Source organism: Pelobates fuscus, chromosome 12 (genome assembly GCF_036172605.1).
Source record: "Pelobates fuscus isolate aPelFus1 chromosome 12, aPelFus1.pri, whole genome shotgun sequence".
Lineage (NCBI taxonomy): Eukaryota > Metazoa > Chordata > Amphibia > Anura > Pelobatidae > Pelobates > Pelobates fuscus.
The window spans coordinates 5,624,600-5,650,806 of NC_086328.1; the positions used below are offsets into that span (position 1 = coordinate 5,624,600).

Here is a 26,207-nt window from a genome sequence, read left to right on the forward strand (position 1 = left end):
GTAAATTTTGCCAGGTGATGGATAAATAGCGCTGTGCAGATAATTCATTTGTAGCGAAAACATGTAGGAACCAGTGTGAAAACATGAGTTCTACGTACAGCCAACAGCATCTTTCAATAGGCCCCTTATCAGCAGTGTGTAACCAGTGAGAGATCTCGGCATGGCTGAAATGTACCTCACTAGCTGTGCTGTACTGTAACTCTACACTCTGATCCTCACCAAAACCTTAGTAGATCAAATAATGACTGATCAGTTCATCAAAAGCTGGAGACTGCTGGCTTGATATGGCCATCTCCCAAAAATAATAATGTATTTAAAGGCTATATCTGGAAAGACTATACTCCACACGCACAGTTTATGTGAACAAATAAAATCTAACAATAAACCTGAATATTAAACCATATTACTGGGCTTCAAAGTGGCAGTACTCAACGTTAAAAGAAAAGTAATAGACCGGCCCAGTTCAGGAACACAGAGAGTACAAAAATCGATAAGACAAGCCAAGGTTCAGGGTTAGAGAAAGGAGAATTGTGCATAAACAAGCCAAAGTCAAAATATTGAGAAATAGTAAATGCGCTCTCGATAACCATAGACAAACCACGACCGAGCACAGAGAAATAATCAAAAGGAGCGTATATAGCCCTAGGAGGTCAGTAACTGGTTAGTGGATGTCATGTGATGACATATGCACATTTGTATCGGTTAATGGACCTGGGAAGGATTTGCTATGTAAGGGCCTCGATTTGCAGTGGTCACAATCAGGCCAAATGCCAGAGTAGATTAAAGATACAGGGGACAGAGGCAGGAGTGGCACAAGCAACAGGCGAATTTGCTGTGTAGTGGAGCGTGACCAGCAGGCTCTGTGACCGGCAATAAGGGACCTTGGAACGGATGTTACCCACAAACGTGTATGGCAATCTGACTCCTAGAACAGGTCATAACTTCCATCTTGTGATGCAATCCTATTTAATCGATTCTCTGCATGTGAAACGCACAGGAACTCTGCCATGTGTAGCTGACTAGTCTTGCAAGTTGCAGCCAGCCCTGTGTTTGTTAATAGCGTAGTAATTAACTGGTAAATAACAGGTTAGTGATTAGATGGTAGTCTGATGAACACAACCTCACATATCCAAATACGAGCTGCACTTAGAGCCAATTTCATGCCATCAAAATTCTTCCTTGTTGGTTATCTGTTACAGCCATGTATCTATCACCTGCTTCCTCAGCTGGTCTTTCACGATTTGATCACCTATATCCAGCTACTCAATTAACAGAAATATCAATCTGCTACAGAACCACTGCATTACAGTGTGCACTGCACTTTACAAAGATTACAACATTTATCATTTCAAGGAAATACATTTTTAAAATACCGTATATACTCGAGTATAAGCCGACCCGAATATAAGCCGAGGCCCCTAATTTTACCCCCCAAAAATGGGAAAACTTATTGACTCGAGTATAAGACTAGGGTGGGAAATGCAGCAGCTACTGGTAAATTTCTAAATAAAATTAGATCCTAAAAAAATTATGTTAATTGAATATTTATTTACAGTGTGTGTATATAATAAATGCAGTGTGTGTATATAGTGAATGCAGTGTGTGTGTATGGATACAGTGTGTGTATGAGTGCAATGTGTGTGATGCAGTGTGTGTATGTGTGTGTGTTGCACAGCCCTGGTGGGGGCTGGGCATTTTTATTATTATTAATTTTTTTATTATTTAAATTTTATTTTGTTAAATTATTTTTTTTTTATTATTATTATTAATAATATATATATTTTTTTTTTCATCCCCCCTCTCTGCTTGATACATGGCAGGGAGGGGGGCTCTCACTCCCTGGTGGTCCAGTGGATGGGCACTGTGTAGGAGGGGCTGGCAGAGCTCTTGCTTACCTCTCCTGCAGCTTCTGTCAGCTCCCTTCTCCTCCGCGCCGGTCCGGTCAGCTCACCTGTCAGCTCACACTAAGTCTCGCGAGAGCCGCACTATGACCCCGCGGCTCTCGCAAGACTTACACTGGGAGCTGACAGAGGTGCTGAACGGACCGGCGCGGAGGAGAAGGGAGCTGACAGGAGCTGCAGGAGAGGTAAGCGCTCGCTGCCAGCCCCCCCAGTCTGTATTATGGCAATGTAAATTGCCATAATACAGACACTGACTCGAGTATAAGCCAAGTTGGGGTTTTTCAGCACAAAAAATGTGCTGAAAAACTCGGCTTATACTCGAGTATATACGGTAACTGCTAAATCTCCATTTGTTGTTTTTTTCTTCTTTTCTCTCAATCTGTTAAAGAAGAAATAAATCCATTTAAAAAAACGACAACTAATCCCAGTTATTAATTTTTTTGTTTGTTTCTGTTCAGTGTGATAGCTGGTACCCTGCAGCACTCTGCATTTTGGCTGTAATCTCTGTGTTTCTGCATGCTTGGTATGGTGCCCATTTTGCTGAATAAGGAAACCTCCTCCTCCCTGTTGGCATAGTCTCACAACAAACTTGCAAACAGATCTGGTGCACAGTTTGTGGTGCTATTGGCTTTGCTCGTTCCACACTTGCCCGTCTGGTGTCTTTTTTTACTCTTACCTATCTTACCATGCTCGTGCCAATTCCATTAGCAAGTTAATGCATTAAGGGAATGGACTTGGTTTGTTTACAGGTATACCATTTCATGGTTAAACTAATTCTACTAACCACAAAGCTGTGGGGACATCTGGAATTTATTTCACTTCCTGCAAAACTGGCCATCACTGTGATTGTTTCTGCTATATCACTCCGTGCTTCACTGGGAATCTCCTTGATTATTAGATTAGAGTCTCCCCATCCTGGTTGGTGACTTATTGGCCAACTTAACCACCACAATCTAGAAACTTTGTCTATGATCTACTGGGAAAATTCTCACCACGGTCTCCAAGCCTTGATCCAAAATACACTAATCAGCTTCCTACCACAGTCTCCAAATCCTGGTTCAAGATCCATTGGGCAACTTCCCACCACTGTTATTAAGCCCTGATAGCAGAACCACTAGGCAACTTCCCACCACAGTCTCAAACCAATGGTTCGTGATTCACTGCGCAACTTCCCACCACAATTTCCAAGCCTTGTTTAAGGTCTATTTTGCAGATTTCTACCATAGTCTCCAAGCTCTGATTTGAGAACCACTGTGATTGGATGGGTAAATGTGACAAGTTTGGCGCCTTTGATTTAAAAGGTGAATGTGACTAGTTTTGGGTAAAATTAAATGATGAATGTAACTGTGGGTAGTTGCATGGGTATGTATATATGTGGTTTTGTATGTTAGTGGGAATGCCGTTTGTGGGGTTGCGTGTGTGCAGGTGGTTGTTGTGTTGCATTTGTGGGAGTAGCTACTTGTGGCGTTGCTTGTTTCAGAATTGTATGTTGTGCTATGCTGCTGTATTGTGTGGTTTGGGCTGTTTGCAATGTAGTATATGTGTGTGCGCAAGTAAATGGAGGCTGAATGTGGATAGGGGCTCTAGTATGTGTGTGTGTTTAATAGGATTAAGGCTTTGTGTGTTTGGGGAGGATAAGGGTTGCAGTGTTTGTGGGAGAGAAATGGTGATGTAGATTGTGGTAAATTAGTCATAGTGTATGTATGCAGGGGTAATGGGCTGTATTGTGGGTTTGGGAGGAATTAGGAGGGAATGTTGTGTTGAGAGGTAGATAGCAGCTGTAGTGTTGGGATAAAGGCTGTGTGGGTGTAAATATAGGCATACAGATACACACTCGGGTAGACACAGAAAACCCTCACATATGCAGACATACCCTTACAGTGACAGAGATACACTCACAGGTTTATGTCACTCATAGGTGTTCACACAATGACACAAACTACGACACATACACCCACATTCACAGCTACGGTACACCCTCTGCTCTTGTCCTCCCACCCTTGTGCCTCTCCAGTAGTCCCTGTTCAGCATACCTGATAGATTGACAGTCCTTTCAGTCTGCTGCTTCACAGCGCTCTGCGTGTGAGGAGAGAGTGGGGAATGTGAATAGTGAACCCCGGGAGTGGGCCGCCACTACCATGGTCTTGTTTGCCACTTTGGGGGCTAATTATAGCAGGCAGACCTGGGGCAATACTGATTGACATGGCGCTTGTCGACTCAATCAGTACTAGATTAAAAGAAAAAGGGGGTGGGTGGGGCAAGTGCATAGCAAAATGACTGCTTATAGGGGTAGGTGCTGCCCCTGCCACCCGAGCCCGTGGCCTTGTGGCAAATCCAGGCCTGGTCAAACCTGCCAGTTCTGCTACAGGTTGTGATTGCAGCCAGGGTTCTCAAAGTCTCCTGTATATATTTCAGTTTCCTACATTGCTGTGTGCTGTGCTTTGAATATGTTGGGAGTTACATACAGGAAAACACATTTAAACTATGTCTGTCTTGAACCAATGTGATAACCTGCACTCATATCTTCATTGTTAAATCTACCTGTACTAGGGATAACCTGTTTTGGGATGTATTTCCAATAATCCTCTTTTAGGCAAAACTGTGGTTAGTGAATTAGTGGCAATTCAGGCCATGTTTTTATGGTGGCGATATCATAGGTTATGGTAAACAAAGGTTGCCTGTCTGGCTCATTATGATTTTGTAGGACTGATTTTCACACACAGGTTAGTAGCGTGAAGAGAAATTACATTTCAATTAAATTATGGACACTTTCCCCCAAGATCAGGCAGCACATTTCATGCAAATTGACTGTTTACTTATTTTCCTATCCCCTGCAAATCCACTGAAGTCAAGGCAGATTCTGTGCCTGAAGTACAGAGAACGTTCAGGGACCGGAGGAATCATGGGATGAATCTGCAGATTTACATAAATAGCAAGAAAATATGAGTAGAAGTTATTCAAAGCATGCCACATGTTTTGCAACAGTTCTGGGCTCGAGGCTCTGCCGCCCTCTTGTTCTTTGCCTAACATTGCCTTCCAGGGTTGGACAGATTGTTGGGGTTGGTCTGCAATACACGTTTATGACATAGATTGCTGAACATTACATATGGCTGCCACTTTGTTAGTTGACATTTTTCTTTCCCGGTAGAAGACTTTTTCCAGTTTAATGCTGTATTTTTTTTAAACAAATGAGCACAATTAAAATATGGATATGTCCCCTGCATTGTATCTCTGGTCCCGACACACTATGAGTCTGAGTTTGTCAAGTCAGAGCAATCGGTGTTTGTAAATTGTATTGATCGCCTGCACGTCAGTTAGTAATCTGTACCTGAAACTGAAAGATTAATATTGTATAGCCTTGGAATGTCCTGTAAAAAGACTCCACTGAGTACAAAGGTAACAGCCTAGGCATGCCACTCTCACCATGAAGATTCCTGCATCCCAGCCAGTGAGATGGCTCATACGGGTAATGCACCCGTTGGAGCACCTGTTAAATCTTCAGTTTTTCTGTCGGAAATTTAAAGTCAGACTTTTGCAGTCTATAAAAGAAGTATCGGTGAACTGGGAACTTGTAGCCTCTGTCAGCTGCTGAATCTGTTAGTCTGTAAATCCTACACTTCATGTAACCTGTGAAAAACGTTTTACATTTTCAAAAAAATCTTTCTTTTACCAGAGACAGGCTCTACATAAGCCTTATGTTGTAATGTGTGTCTTAGTCCCTAGTCTGTCTGAATCAAACGTATTGTGCCCAGAGTCCTTGATTTGCTGTGAGACCCATTCAACTAGCTGACACAGGTTTTTAAAAAGACCAGTGACTTATTAATTATCCTCTCACCAATCAGATTCCAGTCCAATACGATACTCGCCAAGTCAAGAGGCAGGAGCAGAGTATGGACCATCCAATGTCTTGCTAAGTTACAGGAATCCTCAGACTCTCTAGTGGGAGTATAATCATCAAATAGTCATTAATATCTACATGCAGTTCTGAACTGTGTCAAGTTACTGGTACCCTATCACACTGCTTAGTCATCCTCCCCTAGAGATACCACAGTCATTAAACGGACACCTTTACATTTGCCTCCTACCAGGTATTACTTGTTCTTACGCTCTGCTTGGTAGCCCAACAGCTGATGGTACATATCTGTTTTAAATAAATTTAATGTAGATTATCTAAATAGACCAACTAAAAGAGTTGGTGTAGCAGTATTTCAGTATTCTATGAGGGTTTAAATCCAGATTGTTTTTTGTTTGTCTGTTCCCTGGTGTAAATGTTCCATGGTCTGAATATAGACTGACGTAGAAATAGCTGCTGTATTACTTCATTTTATCATCTCCCTGGTGCGATTGACGGCTCTAGACTGCTAGTGTTACTGGTTAATTTTAACTTCCTGGAAAATACCTTCTCTGGAGTAGTGGGGTTTACGCTCTCCGTAATCCTAGACTGATCTCTCCAGCAGACTGGGAAACATTGCACGAAGTTCCATCAATTGAGAAACTCTAGTCTGTTACTTTCATATGGAATTCATCATGTGCTCCATGCTTTAAATCTAGTTTGCTGTTTGATTGCTAGTCTTATCATGGGTGCTATCACTGGCTGGATCATCACCAAGAAAGTTTTTTCTTTTTCTTTTTAGAAGCCATTAGTTCTGTGATGCAGATGCCCCCCCCCCCCCCCTTCCCCAAAATGAATATTAAAATATCCTAAAATGTCTTATTATTGGAATAATAGAAACTCCTTTATTCCTTTCTAGAATATAAAATAAAAATAAATGGAACATCTAAACCCCTCAGGGCACTATAGTGGTCCTTTAATTGGGGAAGATGCCAAACACCTGCAAAGGTATGTTATAAATGAGGCATAATCCAGGGAGGATTCTTCTGAAAAAATGGCAGATGTTTCTAGGAGTGGATTGTGATAGGAGGCCTTTCAGAGCTTGCTCATTAATCACAATAGTTTCATATATACATCTGATAACTAGTTCAAAGTGTTATTGTTATGGAGCTCTTCCATACACTTGTATTCATTACTGTGAGCTTTATTGCTTCAGAGCTCTGTGATACACACTGCATATTACTGTGAGTTTTATTATATAGAGCTCAGAAGGGCGGAGCTTGACAGCCAAACCAAGCGGCCGCAAAACTCCGGAGCTCCGAGGCACAAGCGTGAAAAACTGAAAAAATACCCTCACAAACTACCCCTAAACCGCGACAGAGACCCCCAGCACCCCCCTAATACTATGGGACGCAAAACGGAAAAGCCAAACCTAGAAAAAAACAACCCGGGACTCACCATAGGAGATATGTGGAGACAGGCCCGAGGAGCAAGCGAACACAACATAGCGGCGCTCCATGGAGGCTGCTCTGATTTCTCCGACGACCTCTCAGGAGAAGATTACTTACCGGCTCCCAGGACAGGAAGGCCCTCACAACCGACCAACGTCGATACAGACTCCACACCAGTGACAGTGTCGGTCCTCAAGCAAATACTCGCGGACCACCATAACGACATCCATAAAGAGATCACTGCACTGAGAGGCGATCTCAAAGGGGTGACAACCCACCGAAATACAATGGAGGACCGAATGGAAACAAACACCCGGGACATAGGGGAACTCAAACGTACCGTGCAAGAGCTGCAGCTACAGCAACGCTCACACGAACACCGCATGGCCGAGCACGAAGACGCCAGACGGCGTGACAACCTGAAAGTCAGGGGACTCCCGGAGGATATCTCCGAAGCAGAACTACCGAAGGTCGTTCAACGTCTGCTCGCAATGATCCTGCCACCAGCACAAGCAGACCACATACACCCCGACTACCTCTTCAGAGTCCCCAAATCATCGAAGGCACCTACCGGGGCCACCCGGGACATCATAATTGCATTCTGAAACAGAATGGACAAAACAGCAGTACTGGATGCCCTGCAAGGCAGACACCCCTACAATTCGAAAACGGGGCGCTGAGCTTTTATGCCGACCTCTCCAGTGGCACCCTGGCGTGGAGACGTTCCCTCCAACCACTAACCACACTTCTCCGCCAACAAGGCCTCAGATACCGCTGGAGACCGTCCCACACTCTCACCATCCAGCAGGGATCGGTCTCACACCAGATTCGGGACATTTGCGATGCAGCACCGCTCCTGCACTCACTGGGCCTATCTATGGACTCCCTCAAGCAAACTGGCCAGAAAAGCCCGACATCCCCGCAGCACGGCTGGGACCCGACTAGAACTGTCCCATTCGTACCACAAGGACTCACACCCGACCCATACGTCACTGTTACCACTTGAACTGGGCCGGGTGCCAGATCGTCAAACTAGCGGTGCACGGCTGAAGGCTCACTGGACTTAGAAATGGACTCCCTACTGTAGCTACTAATATTTGGTAGTCTGAATGTGAGTGACCCACAGTTAGTATAAATGTTGATAGCATCTAGTATGACTACCCCCCTAAACTACCACGCATGGGCCATGGGATTCACATTACTCATAATTCCAGTTCAGCCTGATCTAATAGCACAAGATATCACTCATTGGCGACCAAGTATTAGTTTTTCACCTATTTGATTGCACTCACTTTGATTGTTATTTTTATTTTTACTTTTACTTCCTCTGTTGATACCATCACTCCTACACCCTCAGGCAACTCCCCACCATGTCTTACTGTCAGCAGTGAAAGGGGGCCCGGGGGAAGAGGCATGTCAGTTTTTTGACAGTACTTACAGTTTCTTGTGTTATTTTATTTTATTTCATACAATCTGCAGTGCATGATAGCGCCTAAACGAAGCGCACCATACTCTCATGCACCACATATTTCCTGCTGCACTTACCCAGCTGGTTCCTTTGTCTTTTTTCAAAAACATTATATCATTTGAAAGGCTTATACAACAGTTCTAAATCGAGGTCTTAATCTTATAAGATAAAAAACAGCCCCAGTGTCGTGCTGACTAGGTATGAAGACGTTCAGAATGACACATTGAGCTATTTTTGCAACTAGTCCTTAACAAAACTGGGTCAGCTGATCTTTTCCCATAAGCTGGCGCAATGAGTTTTCCTAACAAGCGTTACAGTATTATGATGGAAACATTTGCATGGCAAATTCTAAAACTACCTTGCATCGCAAGGCAGGCCAAAATGTGGCACATGCAGGAAAATGTTGCCTTGAATTGTCAATTTCGTGCTAATTTTAAATCAGACTCTTTACCTCATTATCATTTTAGTCCCTAAATATTCCCAAATATGGTAAAAAGTGCACTCTAACATGACAAGACTACAGGATAGTTTTGAAAAATAAGAGGCAAAGATTAAGCACAATCTTTAAATATGATTCAAAGTTGTACAGTGCAGTAGATTACAATAGTCAATCTGTTAAAAAATAAATTCCAAAAAAAAGATACTATTACCTTGTTATAATACCAAGCCGTCACACCATCCTTTGTTATCATGGGAGTGCCCTCTTAGATCAGTTCATTGCAGGCTTACCTCTAAGGTATTTGAGTGTTGGGGTGGTGTGGGCTACCAGGCAATTGATATTTTATTTTTTATTTATTTTTGTTATATACTTGTTTTTACTATACTTGCCTACAAATCAGCATCCAGTGAGAAGGTCTATTTCTACCCTGTATTTTTATTCTTCTATTTACTCTTCTCTCTGTGCACTTGCCCGGTTTTACTTATGCATTTACTAACCATCCTATAGGGTGGGACGACATTCTGTTGTTGCTAAGCTAATCGGTGCATATGCTTCACTTAGTTGCTCTATTTTTGTTTAAAACGCCAGGCACTGTGTCTCTTTTCTTGCTATAATTGTTAAAAATGTGCATTATTAACGCAATGCCACACAATTGTACTACTATGCCTTTTGAATTGTTTGCTATAGCTATTGTGGCTCTGCAAGTATGTTTGTTTGTAACTACATGCACAACAAAAATAAAGAATTAAAAAAAAAATGATATAGAGCTCTGTGATACACACAGCATATTACTGTGAGTTTTATTAAATAGAGCTCTGATACACAGCATATTACTGTGAGTTTTATTATATAGAGCTCTGATACACACAGCATATTACTGTGAGTTTTATTATATAGAGCTCTGATACACACAGCATATTACTGTGAGTTTTATTATATAGAGCTCTGATACACACAGCATATTACTGTGAGTTTTATTATATAGAGCTCTGTGATACATACTGCACATTACTGATAGTTTTATTGCTGTGGAGCTCTGTGATACATACTGCACATTACTGAGAGTTTTATTGCTGTTGAGTTCTGTGATACATACTGCACATTACTGAGAGTTTTATTGCTGTGGAGCTCTGTGATACATACTGCACATTACTGATAGTTTTATTGCTGTGGAGCTCTGTGATACAAACTGCACATTACTGAGCGTTTTATTCCTGTGGAGCTCTGTGATACATACAGCACATTACTGAGAGTTTTATTCCTGTGGAGCTCTGTGATACATACTGCACATTACTGAGAGTTTTATTCCTGTGGAGCTCTGTGATACATACTGCACATTACTGAGAGTTTTATTCCTGTGGAGCTCTGTGATGCATACTGCACATTACTGAGAGTTTTATTGCTGTGGAGCTCTGTGATACATACTGCACATTGATGGCTGCGGTACATGGAGAGAGAATATGGGGTATTGAAGTACAGTGTTAGAGAGGTAAGCCGGGCTAGTTAATCATTCTCTATAATGTTCATTCTTCTTACAGTCAGGTCTTCTCTCTCACAGAATAGCTTTATCCTCCAGCCCAGAGGTCACTAAGAATTCCGGTTTTACCAACACTGTAACTTTTTATGCCATTCAGTACAGACTTTGAAAACTATTTACAACTGCTCTTTAATTCATTCATTGTGGGTCATAAAGAGTTGACATAACTGGTTGTTGCTGTTTGATACGGTCTTGCAGTGAGAATAGTTTAAATATTTTCTTTGAGCTGTTTGCGTTTTTACTTTTATATAATGGCAGTATCGGAAACATGTAGGTTTAGTCTGGATAAACATCACTTGTAAGAGCGAGAGTGTTTAATTTCAGCTATTTATCCTACTAGTGAATTGTAATACGATCTGACATTTAGGAAAGAAACCATGGTTGTATTATTGTAGATCATCACTTCCTAGTCTTTACAGAGAAATTCCCATCATACACACACACGGACAGTAATTATTCCATAGAATAATACGAGGGTCCTGTTATTGGCTGTCAAGTATTAGCTTCGTCCTGGGTGATGTCATCAGCGATGCAGAAGAGTCTGAGCCAAGCAGAATGCTTTCACTGTGCGATTATTAATGGAACTTCTAATAAAATAAGACGTACATGTTCCATTTTACTGCCGTTTAAACACTTTGAAAGTTTTGGATCTGCAGCTGACGTTCTAGTAAGGGCCCACAATGCCGAGTCCTCATATGAGCTTTTCTCCGATTGCACTTCTCAAGGTTACCAAACGCAACTTTGTACAATAGGTCACATTCTATGTTTTTAACCTCCCATTACCAACATGGCATGTCGCCAATCAGATCCCTCTTTTATTGATGTTTGTGGAAAAAAATGCATATTGCAAAATAACATAAGCTTGGATTCTTTTTTAAAGGGATGCTATGTTCACGTTAACTTCTTCCTTGCCAGAAGCCCTCCGATGACCATTGGAGAGGGGAAAAGTTGAGCTATTTGTAGGGCTGTGATTGTGTGCGCAGTTCTGTCCGAGAGAACTTATATTAGAAGCATTCTAAATCCTATGGGACTTTCATTTCCAAGACTTGGTTCACCTCGTGACCCCTTGCTACGCTTTCCGCAAATATGTTTTTAATAAAGTCCAATTTTTTGATGCTTTGGAAATGATAAGATTAGGAAAGATTTTAATGGGATGTTCGAGTTTACTGTTCAAAAAGCGGTGTCCTTGGAAGCGCTGAGTAGATTACTTGATGTTTTATTTATATTGCATATTTGTGAGTATGGGAAGGGTGGTTCTATTTTACAGAATAAATGTTTGTGTTCACTGTTCAGTACAGTTTCTGGACTAGCAATGGGGATAAGGAGATCCCTTACTGCACACTCCACCCCCTTGTTTTCTACATTTTTTATTTATTTTAATTCTACTCTTTCACCGCTTGTTTTTCCATGTGTCTACGCACACCCCCAATAATGTCTAATTGTATACCAAGTTGAGCTTCTTCTTTTCATACAATGAATTGCTAACGTAAATGTAAATACATGTGTCTGTTAATTTACATTCACCACTATCTATCGGCGAGGGAAAAGTCACCCTTAGTGTGCCATGCACCCTCCATGCTTGGAATTGCAAGTAAATTTTAGGGCCTGACCAGCAGTACCATAAGATTTGAAATTTGAAAGCAAAAAATATATACACTTTTGTTGTTGTTGTTGTGTTGCTATAATTTGAGTAAGTAAAGGTAGAGAGTATATGCATGCACTATCCGGGGAGTACTCCCATTAGGGTGCTCCAGACGGGCAGGGCCACAAACCCAGGAAAGCTTCAATAGAGCAATGTAGGCCAGGACACACCTGGTGCTTTTATTATAAAGTACAGAACAAAAACGTTTCAGCTCCTTGGAGTTAGACAAGGAGCCGAAACGTTGTTTTTGTTCTGTACTTTATAATAAAGCTGCCTAGTGAAGAAACCACCAGGTGTGTCCTGGCTTATATTGTTCGATATAATCGGGGTAAGCAGCCCTTCGAGAGGATGACCTGTAGAAGCTGAAAAAGAGTAGGGGGAAAAATAAAAGGGAGAGAATGGTGTGGTTATAATGACCAGCTTTCTGCAGGAATAATGACACATAATTAACAGATTGACCACTCCTACAATTACAGACTAATTAATTGGCCTTAACAAACCACATCTATAAATACACATACCTCTGTTGCTGAAAGCAATCTATGTAGACTGCAAGCTTTTTGGACCGTGTGATCACATTGTCTGTCCGAATTTTACTCATTCAAGTCGATTGCTGTTAATGTAAAATGGAATGGTGTGGGTACCAGGACCGAACAATTTAACCCTGCTACTGAAGACAATGCAATTCTGCAGGAACAGCAATGTATACAGTGCAGGGTAAAGTACCACTAGTGGCGGTCACACTAGACTTGAGGTAGGCAACCTTGAGCACTCCAGATGTTGTGGACCTCACCACCCCTGATGCCTTGCCAGCATTATGGCAATAACAGCATTATAAGAGATGTAGTCTACAATATCTGGAGTGTCCCCCCCTACACTAGACCTCATACTAAACCGTAAAACTCTATTTCAATCTGATGGTCTCGTTGAGACTATTTGACTGGCACAGAGTGGTTTTTTTTCTGTGTGTGTGCAACAACCTCCCAATGAGAAAGCTTTGGATTGGTTGAGATGATCCACGTTGATGATCTCAGCCACGGATGCCGGTGTGCTGCGGGAAGTAAGGAATGTAAAATTAGCTTTTAAATACTCTGGGGAGGGACCACTTATAGGTAGAGGAACAATATGGTGTTAGGAATACTTGTTTGTTTTGTTATCAAAACCAATTTTTTTTTTCTACAATTTTTTTGTCACCTCTATTTTGGTTCTGCATTTTTTAAATGTATTTATTTTTGTGTGTTTTCATTTGCATCTCCTCTTCTTTTGTAGAATCTGTTTATGACCTTCTCCCAAAAGAGCTCCGGTTACCTCCCTCTCGAGACACCTCTGTGGCCCCAATGAGTCAGACAAGTGGAGGTGAGGCAGGATCGCCTCCGCCAGGTGTCATCGCTGCTGGTACGTATTTCAAGTTAATTATTTATGTTTGATTAGGTAACATTTTTTATTTTCAGATTTTTCTGTATTTAAAGCGGTTGGCTAATATGAGCAGTGCTGTCAAAGTTAGTTTGGGCTCCTCAAATTTCGGTCATCAGAACATTTCAAAGTCAGTTAACAGATTCCAGTTTGCCCCCAGATTCTCTTTCAGATTCATTGTTATTGTTTTATAGTCATTTTTTGTTACCGTGATTCTAATTAATTCTAAATCACAGTAGCTCAGCAGTTTCTAGCCGTGATTTGGTCATTCACACAAAATAAAGCCATGCGCTCAAATTTCCAGTTCTCTTGGGCGGCAGCAATGGCGATAATATAACATCTGCCCAAATATACAGCACAAAAGAATCCCTCCCCCAATAAAAGAATTCAGTATTACCAGAGAATTCTGTTTTGTATGTTTCTATACTTTTATTATTTTAGTTTAATGGATCATTCAAGATATTTATTGGAAGTATTATCAGTTACACTGGCCCATCTGCCACTATATTGTGAAATTACCTGAGCCCCAATCAGCAAACCATATGATTTAACATTTCATCCATGGCATTTGGAGTGTGTATATAGACGCACGCTCTTTCCGATAAATAAAAGTGCCATTAAGTGTGTTCATTTTGCCCAGCACACATTGATATTATTGGAGCCATTTAATTGTACTCCAATCTTGCTAATCTGTCACAACGCAATCATGTCTTTCTCTGATCGGACGAATGCAATTTGTAGCACCTTGCAGCACTGCCCATTCTTCAGACCCGTCATATCTTTTAGAAGCAGTGAATTTATCGCACTTGTTGCAAATACAATCGTTTTTCATTACATTATGAATTGTGAAGAGGTACGATGGGAGTTGGGAGTTTTAGAACAGAATAACTGAATTTGAAGATATACAGCTTTTCCAGCTCAGTTATTTTGGAATAAACATGTTTATCCCACATTATTTCTACACACTTCCCAGTTTAATGAATAGTAGCCTTTTTTATTTTAGATGTATTACATTGTAATTAACTATAATGGTATAAAACTGTAACGATTGTATTAAACCCACAGATTGACATGTCTAATCAGTTGCTTGCTAACGTTATGTTCTACAATTGGGCTTATTAATGAAATAGAATAAAATGCCTGTTGCCTGAAAGTACTCACACACAGTATCTGTTTATATTGGCTGCAGTTTGTGTGGGTAATTAAAGGCTGGCCTTATCGCATGGGCTTATCACTAAATGGGCAAGGATTACAGCTTGATATCCAGTCTAACAAGAGAAATGGATTCACATCACTAATAGTGACATGTTCCTCACTTTAAACCTATTTAGCATCCTGTTCAGCCCTTCAATCTCCCTTGTAAAAACAAGCAGGGATTTATTGTTTTTTATTAATGTAATTCTACGTCTCTGTCCCAGGATAGAGGCTTTCTTTCTGCTTCTGCAACTAGCGATGATTTTCCTGTTTAAAGAAATTTGTATAAAAGATTTGGGCAAGTTTCCAGGATTTATACATTGGCACCTGTACAATAAAGTACCTTTTCCTCTGGTCAGAGTTTATCACCCTTATCCTGGATTACCAAACTTCCCCAATCTAGACAATACTCCATAACTACATACAGAGTGATTACATTATCCCTGCTCAGTGTGATTTCTATCTCCCCAACCTCACTGCCTGTCAGCATCCGTGGGGCTCTGTTAAATACAACACACGGGTGGTGGGCTTAGAATATGCGATTATACATTTGATGTGACTTCTCTTTGTATACTAAAATTTAAATTGAGAAGTGTGAAATGTAGGCTAAATTCTGTCCAATTTCAGTGTCTTGTTGTGATTAAAGCCTCTTGTGTCACACAATATAGTACACATACACATTTTCAGTGCATGTACCACACCTGTTTAGCCTGTGTTTTGTAAATGGGTTGATTATGGTCAGTAACACAGGGATTAAATCATTGTCTAATACAGAGGTAGCCAACCTTAGCGGTATCGATATGTGCCATGCTTACAGGGTTCCTTCTCCACCCTAGAAATAGACCAGTGTCTACCAAATCTCAGTTTAATATGTACCGGGCTATTCACCATGAATAATCGCTTTTAGCCCAAACTGGGAACGTCCATTTTAGCTATGTTTCGTATAGTAAATGAAATGCACTAATGAATAACCTGTTAGTAAAATCTTCATTCATGGCCCCATCACTGTTCCTCTAAGCACCATAGCCACTACAGCGCTCTGGAGTCTCCTAGTGATGCCAAACGGTTTTTGCTGTAGCTGTTCTGGTGCTTGGAATGTAAGAAAAGTCACTAACTGAGGGATGTAGCCGTAATTACCGCCACAACTGCAGCCTCCTTTACCAAGTCTCCCAGGGTATTTCTTTAAATCTGAGGCCACTAATGCTACTTTGTAGACACATTACTCCGGCATGGGCCAGAGAGGTTAATGTCTGTATCTGTATTCCAGGGATCAGGTTGAGCATGTGAACACCATATCTGAATGAATGTACAATTTCCATGTGATGGTTCAATTGCTTTTTTGCTATTTGCTGGGATGCTAGCTGTTTTCTCTATTAATACAGTTAACTTGCATTCTAGCTCGGCCACTCAGAGGCAGGCATCGTGTGGTGGGTTATGTGACAGTGTCTGTCTATCAGTAGTGAAGACACATATTGCCAGAGACACTAAACCCATCCAAACTCACCCCAGGGTCTAGGTCGGTCTTTTTTTCAGACTTCTTCCTAAGACTTTTTATTTATTTTTTTCACTTGTATTCTCTTTGTATGTTTTTTGTTTCTTTGTTTTGTTTTTATTTATTTATTTATTTTCTTAATACAAGTTTTAACTAGTGGATTGCTAATGATTGTAACAAAATGTTTAATAATGTTTTTTTTGTTTTTAACTTTGCAACATTTAAACAAACACTGGATTCCACATGACATCTTTGAGCACAGCTCTGCAGTCACTTTGTTCTAAAATGGGGCCCTTTCCAGGCTTAAAATGACTATAGTGTGCATTATTCAGATTGGTTTTATTTATAATGAATAACCATATTTCACAGCTATATATCTACTGCTTACATAGTCATTCCTCAACAATCTAATACACTGTGTGTACACAATGACTAACGATATGTGCTGTTAAATCTGAATACATTATGAGTACACTAACTTTTGTTTTATCTGGGACATAAATTAGGTTAGCAGTGGCCGACGATCACTGTCTCAATAATTTTCCTGTTTACAAACTCTTAAAATCCAGCTCTAATTTCCCTAAAGTTGCCAATGTGTGGTGGTGATATTACTAATTAGCTGCACATTGTAATGCTGCGTAAACATCGGGAGAATCTGAAAAAATCCTACCGACTAATTACAGTAAATCATCGATGATCCTGCTATAGGGTATACACCCTGAAAAACATTTGTAAACCTATCAATCTGATAAGGACAGGTGCTCGTTTAAAGGGACACAGTGAAAATGTTCTGCAAGCTTTCTAGATTGACACGGCCTAAATATCCCAAATGGAAATAGCAGGATGCAGAAACATAGCCATTTTTCTTGGCTGTCTGAATGAATGTGTGTTTTGGAAATAATGAGTGCGTGGATTCCAACATTGAGGTCAGACTTGTTTTCTAGCATTTCTAACAGGTCACCATTCATTGGCTATATAATCACCAGTGTTGGCTGTATGGTAAGCCTTTCCCTCTGTGTAATGCTCATGCAGTTTACATTTTCCAGAAACACAGAAATCGGACTTTCTAAACTTACAATTTTAATACAACCGAAGCCCTCCTCTTCTAAGTTACTGGAAGAGGGGTAGATACTAAATCTTTATAGGAAAGTGGATGCAGGGCTTGCTATAGAAGTCCTGTGACCCCCAATATTTGTATTGTTTTAGCTATAATTGGATCTTCACATCTCCTGGCTGTGTTAGTTTTAGAGAATATTTTACCATGAGGACAACGTCCTTGTCAAACACACATCTAAGAACAAAGTGGCTGCAAAGCTGCCTCAAAGTACATTCAATTTGCATAGGTTGTCATATGTATGTGTAACTATAATACATATATAACACTTGATCTCCTTCTAGATTAATCAGCAAAATCATTTTTATTAACCCTCCGTGTGCCCGAGGGGTGAGACAGTGCATTTTCAGGTAACGCCAATGACTTGCAATGTGTTTCACCCCTCCCTTTGGCATTCAAAGGGTTAATGCATGCCCATAAACGAAGCACAGCACACACACCATAAGATATCATTTTCATTAAATGTGAATGCCTTTTGAAAGTCACTGAATATTTAAATTTCAGCTGCAGTTTTTAGTCAAGTGCACAAACTCTGTGTGAAATGGAACTGATATAATGCATTTTGTTTTAGCTGACCATAAACTCATTGAGGATTTAAATCCAAAACATGCAGATTGGGTCCATGGTAAATATTGTCATTTTTTGTGGATCATATATTTTATTGTCCCAATTTACCATTCGGTTGTCATGGCATCATGCCAAATGTAGTTTAAAAGATCCGGGTGGCCAGCACTATTTAGTACAGGTTTTTAAATGCAGTTATCCTGTTTTAAAAGTCTGGAGCTCAGGCCTTGGCTTACGCCCCAAATTCTATATAGTTCCTTATATGTTTACTTCTAGCCCACACATGAACCTTTGTTTTATAAGCCATGAATGAATGAATGAAGATCTGCAATGCATATAGGACAGTGGCTGGCCAGATATTGAATCCCGGAGTATCGTGTGTTGGACAACTGATATATGGGTACTTTGCCAAGTCTGGGGAGAAAATTAGGTGTCAGGATCCATCCAGTATTTGCAAAAACTTCATTTTTAAAATACCATTTCTCCACTCATATGTGTGTAAATACACATTCAAGCTCAAACATTATAAATGTTTTAAAACTAGTTTTTAAACTGCTTATTCACGTCCTACAGATCACTTAGTGTCAGCTCATATAGAACTTCCCGATCTAAATAATGTGCTGTCAATAAAGTGGTTATGGTCAGTCTAGTCTTGTCTTCCTTACTAATAGTGATGAGAACTTACAACTCCTCCCCCCCACTCCCCCCCCTCCACTCAAATTGCATCACTTTTAATCACTCAGAATGGATTTCAATCATATTGGAAAGCAGACTATATCAGTTCTATTTTGCTCTATAATAAGTTTGTTTTATTCCCTATTTTTTTGTTAATTATGGTTTTATATCTGGAATAACTAGCAGCTGTTTCTCATTTATTTTCTCATATTTTTATTCCAGGATTTGCCTCTGAAGCAGGGAGTGTCTGCATTAAAAATGACCTGTAGTTCTCTGCTTCATAGGTTAGAAACTTATTTTAATATTTTGTGGCTACAGACAGTCCCACTTAAAATACATTTTTAAAATATATTAAAATATTGAAATGTTTATAATTGGCACTACATTTTGACAACAGGCACGCCTTCTAATGGGATTATTATATATGTAGTTTGCATTTCGATTGGCTGAAATAAATCCTACATTAAATTGAGGCGGTGAAACGTAGATTTTTTTTTCACTTACAGCCTGACAAATTTAAAAAAAAAAAAAAAAAAATTAAATAAAAGTTTAAAATAACCATTCTAAAAACAGCACAGCCATTACAGTTTTTGTATTTTTAACTGATCTGTGCTTACATAGGCCTGTTATATTGATAAAAGTATTAGAATGCCAGATTGCAAACTTCTTGTGGGAACCAAACTCAATCCGATATTAAAATCGCCTTTAATTCCGTTGGGACTGCTAGCCAGTGCAGGTGAAAATGTGTGTATTTACTCTTGGATTGTACACTGCAGATGCCTCCTCTTCCTCTACTTGCTCCATGGGCGATGCTCGCAGTTCCTTTACCACCACATCCAGCCCTTCTATTTTCTCTACCTCACTCACCGATACCAAAGCTATGCAATCCACCGTGGGGGTAAGTAAACCAGGGGTAAGTGACCAGCTCTTAGCCAGTAATAAGGGCCGGCAGCAGTCCATGCCTTTGAGATGGACGGTCCTAAACATTTCACCACCACCCGAAGACCTGCTTGACAGCAGTCGGATGTCCTGTCAAGATGATGGCGTTGTTGTGGAGTCCGAGCAGAGCAGCAGCATGTGGACAGAAGATTCTGCCTCCAACTTCAGCAACATGAGCACTCACTCTTACAACGACAACACTGAGGTCCCGCGTAAGTCCCGGAAACGCAACCCGAAACAAAGGCCTGGGTCCAAACGAAGGGATTCCAATAAGGACGTGTTTGATGCAGACAGTGCCAAAGCTCCACACTATGTGCTCTCACAGCTTGCCTCAGACGGCAAAGGCAACTCCCAGACCGGCAATGGGTTGGTATCACTGTTTACTCAATCTGCCTCTTATATCATGCCATATATTCCTTGTTTAATAGCAGCACTCCAATAATCCTTGCCTTTACTGGCTGTTGGCCTCCACTGTGCCTCCTGTATGTTCTGCAGAGCACAATCTGACCAGCTAACTCTAGTGCAGCGAGTTGGTGTATACATGATTATCACACTGCTTGTCCTGTTAGCAAAGCAAATGTAATGTGTGCCATTGGTTTTAACCGTTTTATCTTAAGGCTGTGCTTTAAGTACTCTGTAAAGCCTGCTCCATGACTGTGCATTGCTTCTTAATAATCTCATAAGAAAATGCAACTAGGCAGCTTCAGGCTATTTCTTCTATTAATCTGTGATTTCATGTATACGTTTGGGTAGACACTGGAAAAAAGTTTTAAAGGGACACTATAGTCACCTGAACAACTTTAGCTTAATGAAGCAGTTTTGGTGTATAGAACATGCCTGTAAATGAAATATTCTGTAAATGAAATATTAAATCAGATTTTCCTTCTTCAACTCAGTGCTGTGTTGCTGGAATTACTTAGCAGTTTTGATGTTTTTACCTTAATACCAGACACCCTAATTTGGAATGCAATATCTTCTGGATTACTTAAATAAAGATCTTTAACCCCTTAACGACGCTAGACGGTTCAGGACCGTCATCAGCATTTTTGCGTTGCCGACCGACGACGGTCCTGAACCGTCCTAAATTTAAGAGGTACTTACCCGATCGCCGTCGTTCCCCCGGCGGCGATCGGCGTTGCTCCCGTTGTGGGGAGACTGCCTGCAGCCCAGACAGTCTCCCCATGGCGGATTAGGACCCCTGTGGCCATGTGATCGCCCAACAGGGCGACCACATGGTCACAATAGGTGTCCAAGTATCTGCCTGCAGGGGGACTGTCTGTGCTGACAGGCAGTCTCCCTGCCAGTGTAAAATAAAAAAAAAATTAAAGTTATAGTGAATAAAAAAAAAATATTATATATGTGTATATATATATATGATATATAGACATATATTATACCTATATAATATATGTCTATATATCATATATATAATGTCATGCTAAGTTTATTTTTATATTAATATGTACATATATTAATATAAAAATACACGTATTATTAAATTACACACATATATATATAATATATATATATAATAACTATATATATTGTATATATATTATTATAAAATACAAATAATAAGTAAATTAAATTAAATTAAAAAAATAAAAATAATAATAAAAATTTAAAAAAAAAATTATATATCTATACGAAATTTTATTCTAACTGTATTTTGATATTAATATATATATATTTATATCAAAATACACTTAGAATGAAATTGTATATATATCTATGTATATATAAATAAATAAAAAGAATACGAACTATTCATATGTCCATATACAAAATTACATAAATAATTATATAAATATACATGTAGACTTCAAATATATAAATATGCATATATATTTCAATTCTACGTGCGTATTTATGTAATATTTTTACATAATTAAGTAATTTTATTAATTGCAATTTGAGGGACCTGCCTGCCAACCCACGCCGAAGTTGCAGAGAATTTAATTTGCTAGCACTGTATTTTACCCTGTAACGTTCTACGACACCCTAAAACCTGTACATGGGGGGTACTGTTTTACTCGGGAGACTTTGCTGAACACAAATATTAGTGATTCAAAACAGTAAAACATATCACAGCGATGATATTGTCAGTGAAAGTGACTTTTTTTGCATTTTTCACACACAAACAGCACTTTTACTGATGATATAATTGTTGTGATACATTTTCCAGTTTTGAAACACTAATGTTTGTGTTCAGCAAAGTCTCCTGAGTATAAAAGTACCCCCCATGTACAGGTTTTATAGCGTTTTTGAAAGTTACAGGGTCAAATATATGGGTCAAATATTTTTACATTGAAAATGGCCAGGTTGGTTACGTTGCCTTTGAGAGCGTATGGTAGCCCAGGAATGAGAATTACCCCCATGATGGCATACCATTTGCAAAAGAAGACAACCCAAGGTATTGCAAATGGGGTATGTCCAGTCTTTTTTAGTAACCACTTAGTCACAAACACTGGCCAAAATTAGCGTTCAATTTAGTTTTTTACTTTTTTCACACACAAACAAATATGAACGCTAACTTTGGCCAGTGTTTGCGACTAAGTGGCTACTAAAAAAGTCTGGACATACCCCATATTGAATACCCTGGGTTGTCTGCTTTAAAAAAAATATGTACATGTGGGGTGTTATTCAGCGATTTATGACAGATAATAGTGTTACAATGTCACTATTGATACATTTTAAAAATGTATGTTTTGAAACCGCAATATCCTACATGTACTTATAGCCCTATAACATGCAAAAAAATAGCAAAAAGCATGTAAACACTGGGTATTTTTAAACTCAGGACAAAATTTTGAATCTATTTAGCAGTTTTTTTCATTCGCTTTTGTAGATGAGTAAAAGATTTTTCACATAAAAGTCAAAAAACATGTATTTTTTTCAATTTTTCATCATATTTTTTCATTTTTTTAAAATTAAATTACATGAGATTATATAAATAATGGTATGTAAAGAAAGCCCCTTTTGTCCTGAAAAAAACAATATATAATTTGTATAGGAACAGTAAATGAGAGAGCGGAAAATTACAGCTAAACACAAACACCACAAAAGTGTAAAAAGATGCCTGGTCGCAAATGTACAACATCGCAAAAAAAGTCCAGTCCTTAAGGGGTTAAATGACGGAGACTTTAACTTTGACATGTGTCTGTTTGGCAAGATTTATAATAAAAATTGAATAATTGAGGTAGTTAATACAATATACCGTATATACTCGAGTATAAGCCGAGTTTTTCAGCACATTTTTTGTGCTGAAAAACCCCAACTGGGCTTATACTCGAGTCATAGACTGTATTATGGCAATTTGCATTGCCATAATACAGACTGGGGGCTGTGGGGGCTGCAGAGAGATGTTACTTACCTTTCCTGCAGCTCCTGTCAGCTCTCTCCTCCTCCGCCGGTCCGTTCAGCTCTTCTGTCAGCTCACAGTGTAAATCTCGCGAGAGCTCGCGAGATTTACACTGGGAGCTGACCGAGGTGCTGAACGGACCGGTGGAGGAGGAGAGAGCTGACAGGAGCTGCAGGAAAGGTAAGTAACATCTCTCTGCAGCCCCCACAGCCCCCTCCTACACAGTGCCCATCCACTGGACCACCAGGGAAGGAGAGCCCCCCTCCCTGGCCAGCTAGCAAGCAGGGAGGGGGGACGAAAAAATTTATATATATTAATAATAAAAATAATAAAATAAAAATAATAATTAAATAAAAAATAATAATAAAATAAAAAATAATAATAATAAAAAATGTAATGAAACAAAAAAAAATATTAAAATAATAATTAAAAAATAAAAATGCCCACCCCCCACCAAGGCTCTGCATCACACACTGCATTCATACACACACACTGCATTCATACACACACACACTGCATTCATACACACACACACTGCATTCATACACACACACACTGCATTCATACACACACACTGCATTCATACACACACAGCACTCATACACACAGCATTCTCATACACACACACTGCACTCATACACACAGCATTCATACACACGCACTCATACACACACACACTGCACTCATACACACACACACTGCACTCATACACACACACACTGCACTCATACACACACACACTGCACTCATACACACACACTGCATTCATACACACACACACTGCATTCATGCACACACACTGCATTCATACACACACACACTGCATTCATACACACACACACTGCATTCATGCACACACACTGCATTCATACACACACTGCATTCATGCACACACACTGCATTCATACACACACACTGCATTCATACACACACACAGCACTCATACACACAGCATTCTCATACACACACACTGCACTCATACACACAGCATTCATACACACACAGCATTCATACACACACACACTGCATTCATACACACACACACTGCATTCATACACACACACTGCACTCATACACACACACACACACACACTGCATTCATACACACTGCATTCATGCACACACACACAGCACTCATACACACAGCATTCTCATACACACAGCATTCTCATACACACACACACACTGCACTCATACACACAGCATTCATACACACACAGCATTCATACACACACACTGCACTCATACACACACACACACTGCATTCATACACACACACTGCATTCATACACACACACTGCATTCATACACACAGCATTCTCATACACACACAGCATTCTCATACACACACACTGCACTCATACACACAGCATTCATACACACAGCATTCATACACACACACTGCATTCATACACACACACTGCACTCATACACAGCATTCTCATACACACACACTGCACTCATACACACAGCATTCTCATACACACACACTGCATTCATATACACACACTGCATTCATATACACACTGCACTCATACACACACTGCATTCTCATACACACACACTGCATTCTCATACACACACACTGCATTCTCATACACACACACTGCATTCTCATACACACACTGCATTCATTATATACACACACTGTAAATAAATATTCAATTAATATAATTTTTTAAGGATCTAATTTTATTTAGAAATTTACCAGCAGCTGCTGCATTTCCCACCCTAGTCTTATACTCGAGTCAATAAGTTTTCCCAGTTTTTTGGGGTAAAATTAGGGGCCTCGGCTTATATTCGGGTCGGCTTATACTCGAGTATATACGGTATATTATATTTTTGCTGCACTGGTTAGTGGCACAGGAAAAGTAAAATTGTCTGCCATGTTTTTGCCTTCAGATCTTTGGAGAATCAGAAAGGAGGTAAGAAAAGTTTGCTCTTATGTGAGCAACACCCAAGTAAAAGCGAGGGAAAGGAGCTTAAGATTGTGGTGCAACCGGAGACTCAGCATCGAGCCAGGTATCTGACCGAGGGGAGCCGGGGGTCAGTGAAGGACCGGACCCAGCAAGGATTTCCTGCTGTAAAGGTAAAGGCAATAGAGAATGGACAGACTGAGCCACTTTACATTAATATAGAAACCCTAAAATGGGAAAACCTACCTGGAGCCAAGCATTGTATATTCCATACACATAACATGCATACAATATATGCAAAACATGTTGCAGTTAAAATACAGTATTAACCCCTTAAGGACACATGACATGTGTGACCTGTCATGATTCCCTTTTATTCTAGAAGTTTGGTCCTTAAGGGGTTAATGGTACACTGTAAGCACTGAGACTGTCGCATCTCATTGAAGTGGTTATAATGTCGGCAGTTCCTTATCACTGTCCTTAAACTATTTTTAATGTTATAAAGAGACACTATAGTCCCCAAAACAACTTTAGGTTAATGAAGTAGTTTTTGTGTATAGATCACGTCTCTGAAGTCTCAATGCTCAATTCTCTGCTATTTAGGAGTTAAATAATTTTAATGTTCCTTTAATGCTAAACAAGATTCTCCAGCAGACCATCTCCTCTGTGCTGCTCGGTGTAATGAGGAAGCAATAATCTGATCAGCAAAGGGTATCTGTGCGTGTCTGAAAATGTCAGCTGACCGCTTTCAGCCTATCACACCACCCATTGCTGGTATGAATTGGTAGAACTTGAAGGAAGTGTGTAATCTCCGTCTTAGCCACACCTCCAATCAGGGCCAGGCTGTTATTTAGTGTTAGAAAATGGAAAAACAAGTAGTGGAATAGCTCTGTGTTTTGGGTAGGCAAGGCAGCACACCTAAATGAGTTAGTCTCTCCCAAAAACCCAAAAGGAAAGATAGAAATACAGAACAATAGGGTGCACCAAGGGGTTGGGAATCAGAATAGCTTTAAGTAAAACAAATAAAATAAAACAAATTATACACTGTCCGTATAATAGTATAAAATCGTGTAAATAAAAAGAACAAACAAAAAGTCCAGGATAAAATATAATAGTATGAATAAGTCTGTAAGGGTTTGCCTGTATCTTCAGGTTAGTATACCTTCCAAGTGTTCAGAATCCACAAACTTAAAAGAGAAGAAAAAACTCAAATAGAGCAATATGTATAAAATAAGATAAAAGCTTGAATTAAAATAAATCCAAATGGCC

The 26,207-nt window shown here is 39.8% G+C and overlaps 1 protein-coding gene across 8 annotated transcripts in view; it reads left to right on the forward strand.

Annotated features, from left to right (window-relative positions):
* The window catches only part of NFAT5 (nuclear factor of activated T cells 5), an 85,751-nt gene that overhangs the window by 26,655 nt on the left and 32,889 nt on the right, over window positions 1-26,207 (forward strand). For 2 of the 8 annotated variants that reach the window (XM_063438602.1, XM_063438603.1), the window contains exons 2-4: window positions 13,540-13,665; window positions 19,499-20,027; window positions 24,925-25,111. In XM_063438602.1, coding sequence (XP_063294672.1) covers window positions 13,540-13,665; window positions 19,499-20,027; window positions 24,925-25,111 — 842 coding nt within the window. Of the gene's footprint in view, window positions 1-13,539; window positions 13,666-14,197; window positions 16,394-18,944; window positions 19,007-19,498; window positions 20,028-24,924; window positions 25,112-26,207 lie in introns of those variants that run through there. The other 6 variants (XM_063438605.1, XM_063438604.1, XM_063438608.1 and 3 more) reach the window with 6 other exon arrangements.